The 6,163-nt window shown below is 32.9% G+C and overlaps 1 protein-coding gene across 1 annotated transcript in view; it reads right to left on the bottom strand.

Moving 5' to 3' along the window:
- Positions 1-991: 991 nt before the first annotated feature.
- LOC106464833 (nodal modulator 3-like) overlaps positions 992-6,163 on the bottom strand; it is a 32,865-nt gene continuing 27,693 nt past the window's right edge. The window contains exons 6-7 of the mRNA XM_013924992.2: positions 5,544-5,654; positions 992-2,137 (exon numbers count right to left, since the gene is read on the bottom strand). Coding sequence (XP_013780446.1) covers positions 1,670-2,137; positions 5,544-5,654 — 579 coding nt within the window. The 3' untranslated portion in view covers positions 992-1,669. The remainder of the gene's footprint in view (positions 2,138-5,543; positions 5,655-6,163) is intronic.

The following is a 6,163-nucleotide window of genomic DNA, read 5'->3' as shown; positions in this document are numbered from 1 at the left end:
GTTTGTATATTAAAATATATTTGTATTAAAAAAGAAAAACTTTGTGTTTCAATCTTGTTGGCAAATATCATAAATTGAAGAAATATCGGCATATACATTTAACTACTAAACTTAAATTATCATTTAGCTTGGTTTCAGATCATTTAAAATTGTAATACGTAACATAGTCTTTCTACTTTTCTCACAAGTCATATTTTGAAAAATCTTCAAATATATTTTGAATAAAAATTCCATAAAATTGAAAACAAAGAAAACGATAAAGTCAAAATACTGCAAGTTTCCGTCAATAAGTATTCCTGAATACTTTAAATAGCATTAGAGCTAGTCTTGTTTCAGCATGGCAGACTGGTATTTATAACTCTTAACACATCACTGGTTCAATTGTAATTATGTGCAAGTAATGCTTAAAAGGCCACTTTCTGATGCTCATTTTAATTTTACTTGTTTTTCAGTGGTTTAGTTTATATTTCATTTATAAACATAAGTAAAGCTTTACATATTTTGGTATTGTGATGGCTGCCACATATCTCCATTTATTTCAGAGCTATAAAACAGAGCAAACTGGAACATGAATGCAATTTCAAAAACATCACTTAAAAGTAAAACTTGTCCAACAATTAGTGTCCCCAGTAAAGGAAATGAAAACAAGTGTGATTAAAACACATGGAAAACAAATATCAAAATTCTAAGAATCAATACAACAGTAACAATAACAAATCTGCCATCTTATTCTGTTGGTAAGACATTTTTAGTTAATATGCAGTTGTATAATCAACTCATCCAAATGTATTCCATTAATGAGGTTTTTATTTACATGAGAGGACTGCATAAATTATACAAATATAAAATAATTCAAAAAATAACGTGGTTGCGTTTACTAAAAGATTGCCATTTTGTTTAAAATCACCAAGCTTACATGTATTGAAAAGCTGATTTTGTATCATAATTTCAACTCACAATGAAATTAGTTGGTTTAATACTAAAGGAGTAGTTTAAGTTAAGAAAGAAAAATTTTTATTGACTTCAACATTAACAAAAACATTAGCATCAAAGTTTTATCAACTAACCATGATAACTAATAATTAGTAAAATTGTTTATAATTAGATTCACATTACTACAGGTAGATATATCAAATTACTCATGTCCGTTTATCGAAATATGATGACAAGATCAAATCTATTCTTACAACACTTACAAATGTTGAAAATGTGTATACACCTTTTAATACTATCCAGAAAACAGAAATTTAATTTTTGAATAGTAATTAATTCAGGACTTTTAATCTTCTAGAGATACTACAATTTCATTTGCTACGGTAGTAAGGAAACTTGGCAATTACTATTTTTCCTATAAATTTCAATAACCGATGAAAAGGTACTGATATAGTGGATCACTAGCTGTTCAACATTTTCTTCCAATACTACTCAATAAAATATGGTTATCAAGTACACTCAAATTGCTCACAACCCATACTTAGAAGAAATATAAAATACAAGCAGTTCCACACAATTCCCCATGTAATATTACTTCCAATTATTTTGAAAATCCAAGCTCACAAGATCTGAGCATTCACCATTTGTATAAATTTACTTGATACCATTTACACTGTACTTCTTGAACTTCTGAATGTAAAACATATTACCATTAACTATTTCTAATATTTGAAAGCTAAATTTTCTTAGGTTTAACTTTTTTCCTTCCAGATATAGGTTCACTGGATAAGTTCTCACTGTTTGTGACTGCACTAGAAACAGTAGCAGCTTTAGCTGGATTGACCAATGCCTGCATTAGTTCCACACCCTGGCCAAGTAAGGGCAACACCTTAGAATAGTTATATATCAAAACAGCAATCACAATGGTCAGTGGAAGGGCTAGAATTGAGCCCTGTGTCATCTCATGCTCCAGAGACCGTGGTTGAGGACTGAAATGGAATGTCATGTGTCTGTAAGATGTATTAGCACGGAATGAAATTGATGGAGAATCCACATGAAATGTGCTAGGTGGAAGAGAGGAGTCCAGTCGAAGTATATATATACGGTTATCCAAGGGTAGAGCAGGCAGCTGAAAAAAACTACTCTGCCCTAAAGTAAATGTATATATGGCCTGGTCAAGGTTGTCTTCTTGGTACAATTTTATCTGTAAATAAACAAACAAGACTTAACAGTAAAACACTTTGATACTGTAAAATCAAGTTTGACAGCAAAAATGTCTATTAAACGTACTTTCTAATAGAAAACCAATTAGCAAATCCTGTTATAAAATTGACAGAGAGTACAATCAAAACAATGTAGGATGAATAATTTGTACCTTCAATAAAAATCTTAAATCATAGACAGAACAATATGTATTGCTATTGTGATAAACAGTATATTTCCCATTTCAAAGTAAGAGCATAAACATTTGTAGACCTACAAAACAGACTTTTCTCTACGTTAGAATACTTTTATTGAGAGCTTTCGGCCCTCTTATTGGAGCCTTCATTGGGCAACAATGCACAACCAGACAGAGATAACAATCTGGATCAGAATGGGAGTACAGGTGGGAGATGGAAGGTAAGGAAAAGGATGTGAAAGCCAAACAGCCTTCACAGACAGCATAGATCTTAGGAAGGGAGGACCAGTCTGGAGATCAGATGACATAAGTGGAATGATAGAGGATTCTAGTAACATTAAAGGCATAAGTATCTGAATGACAATGTTCACAAGTGAGGAGAAAGAAATTGGTCTTGAGGGAGAGATAGTATATGGAACATGTTGACAAAGGGAGAATATGAAAGGGCATAAAGGACCATATTGAGATCCCAATCAAGCAAAACAAAGGAATATGGAGGACACATGAAAGAAGTGGAAGAGGGAAATGACAAGGAAGACAAGAAACTTGGAGAAACAGGTGTTTGACAAGACTGGCCTATAGCTAGCACAGTCAAGGTGGACAAGCTTTTGTCAAACAACCAGGTAAAGAAGTGAGAAAGATGAGGAACAGAATCAAAGAAACAAAAAGTAGAAGATAGACCATCACCTTTGGTAAATGGACATGGAAGAAGGTCTTATGGATCTTCCAAGGAAGCCCACATTTCTAAAAGAGGTAATACCTCTTGAGCTGTGAGAGAATGTGAGGTAAGGGCCTTGTGGCCTGCCTGCTCTATCCCAAAGATTAAGAAGAGGATGGAATTGAAGAAAGACACTAAATGAACAAGGTACTGAGTGGGGGTAAGAACAAACTTCTCCACCTTTATCAGGAATCCCACCCATGCTGCTTCTTGTAGGAGCAGACAAGTGTGGTCTCTGGACTGTGAATGGGAAAATGCGAGCAGGAGCCAGTCATTCATGTAATGATGAGTGCAAAGACCAATTGAGTAAGGATGTCGGCCAAAAGTTCTTACTACTCGACAAAATACATAAGGAGTCAAGGTTAATATAAATGATAGGGTCCTAAACTGGAACACTCAAATTCTAGCTAAAAATAATTATCGACGATGTGGGTACTGTGGGGATGATTCCTGAAATGTAGGGTACAAGGAGAAAAATTGGAATCTAGTATCAAGAATGTAGGAAATGCAATTGGAGCAAAGCTCAGCCCTATGAATGGGAAACAAAGAAACACATCAGCAATGTAGCAATGCAAATGAATTAAGTTCTACACTGACAAAAATTAGGATAAAAAGGTACATATTTAACAATGATGAGAAAAAAAATATTCAGAAAGAAAAATGAATTAGATGTTACTAGTAGGAATGATAATGTAAAGTACAAACTATCTAAACATACCTAGTTAACAACGTACTCATTAATATCAAATAGGAATGATAATGTAAAGTACAAACTATCTAAACATACCTAGTTAACAACGTACTCATTAATATCAAATAGGAATGATAATGTAAAGTACAAACTATCTAAACATACTTAGTTAACAATGTACTCATTAATATCAAATTGACAAACCATTAAAATTTACCTAGTATACAGAGTATGTAATAATAACGAATGTGTAAAAAGACTAAAATTATCTATGAGTACTGATGATGTGAAATACTTAGTTCTCCCCTGTATAAAGAAGGACAAAGCCACACAAAGGGCACCTGAGCTGAGCTTACCATGGATATCGCATCCAAGTGTGAAGTAAACAAGTAAAAAAACTTACCACCAATTCACTGGGAGATCTGGAAGCAATGGAAAGAAAGGAGGAGAAAAACAAACCTCCACCAAAGTGAACGACATGGAGGCACAGCAACAGGAGCAGGAAAAAGAAAACTAGCAAAATAACCCTTGCCTTGAACATACAGGCATCAAATGTCAACCTGAATAACCAGCTATACAAAAAGGTGTGGAAGGTGAAATCTCCCGAAGAGATATATATAGTATGATAGACCAAAATAAGAAGGTGCTAGAAAAATAGTGTCCAAATTCTCTTCTCCTTGAGTGTATTCTTCCTCAGCAATTGTCAAATTGAAAAGGAGAAGAAATCAACAGCCAAACATATGAATCTAGCTCCCTTCGAACTAAGGCCTCTACTTCCTTTGCAGATAAAGTCGAACCTGATTCCTGAGAAGTCATACCAGTAGTGTTGTCAGTTGTAATGAAAACTACTGTAGTCAATACACTGAACTGCAAATTCATATGAATTTTGTTAGAGTAGAAAAAGATACATACACTGTTACAAACTAGTAGATTCTTCTAGCATTTTGTTCCTTGGAAAATAAGTTTCTTTCAAAACTTCCACATCCCTGTGTAGTATTCAAGTACACTGATGTGTGACAGATAAGTTCATGTATCTCCAAAATGCAGTGTTATGCAGAGTACTATATTTCAAACATGAACAGTAACGGAAATATGAATACACAATTATATAAATTAAAAACCTTTCTTCATATAAATAAAGTAGTGAAAGCTTTTCACTTGGCTTGTCAGCTTTCAAGTCATGATATATGACTTCTACTAGCTGCAGAAGTGGTTAGTTTCTAAACTAAATGTAGACATGATCAGAATAAGACCTGAAGTAAAAGAGGATTATGAAGATTTCCCAATTATGTGCCAGACCAAGGTTGTAGTGTAATATCCCAATATATTATATTTTATATTACCCACATCAACAATTATTCCATATAAACACATATAAGGAAGAGAATCTCTCAGCACCTACTACCTTGTACAAGTATCTGACTCACCCTTTAAAATGAGCTTACCCTACTTCAAGGAGTAGACACATATCAAGCTGGTACAAGCTTCTGCGAGAAAACCATTGTACTTTGTAACATGTACCTATTAATGTGTGGTTAAACCTTTGTATATCTGTTTTATGGGAAAGATGTTACCTACATGCAGAATACTTGCAGGAAAATTTAGAAAATTACCTAAACACATTTGAACAAAAGATATATTCTATAATAGTTACAGAAAAATAAGATATTAATCTAATCATAAAGTAGGTTATTGTAATCTTTCTGTCAGCTGTCTCATAAAACTTAATTTTGTTAGCAATTCATTTTGATAGTATGACACAAGTTACACTAAAATAGTGAAAATATACAATCAGAAGTCACCTTCAGTGATGAAAGGTACTCTTGACTTGTTACAACATTGCCACTAATGTCCATCTGATTAAAATGACGAAATACTATCATTCGCAGATCTGTGATGTCCTGAGATTCCATCTAAAGTTGAAAAAGATAAAAGTAAAACAGCTTAAACAGTTTATTATATCCAATACATTATGCAATAAGTGGAAGTACACAATAAAATTAATATAGCTCAGAGTTAAGACATTATCAGTGAACAAACTGACATATTTACCAAGTGCATTTTTATTTGTACACCTGTCACAACCTATGAATAAAAAAATATTTCTTCACGTAAATAATTGTTATAATCCTAAAAACATATTTATGTTAAAAACTATAAATGCAACAGTCAAAAATTAAAAAGCAACAGTTACTGATCATAACTGATTATTATGTATCTATAACCATAACACCCAAATTTTCACTGACATTTTAACACCCATAATGCAAGAATGTTAACAATTAACAGCCATTTCACTAAACTATTAACTACTAACAGTGTACAAGTTACTGTTAATAGTCAATACAACAACAGGTGACTAACTACTAACTTTTTATTGTGACTAGTACTTTAGGCTAAAGCTACAAGTGTGTCTCTATTT

This window comes from Limulus polyphemus, unplaced genomic scaffold (assembly GCF_000517525.1).
Source record: "Limulus polyphemus unplaced genomic scaffold, Limulus_polyphemus-2.1.2 Scaffold63, whole genome shotgun sequence".
Classification (NCBI taxonomy): Eukaryota; Metazoa; Arthropoda; class Merostomata; order Xiphosura; family Limulidae; genus Limulus; species Limulus polyphemus.
The sequence above is the reverse complement of the archived record's forward strand: the minus strand, read 5'-3'. Positions and strand labels throughout refer to the sequence as shown.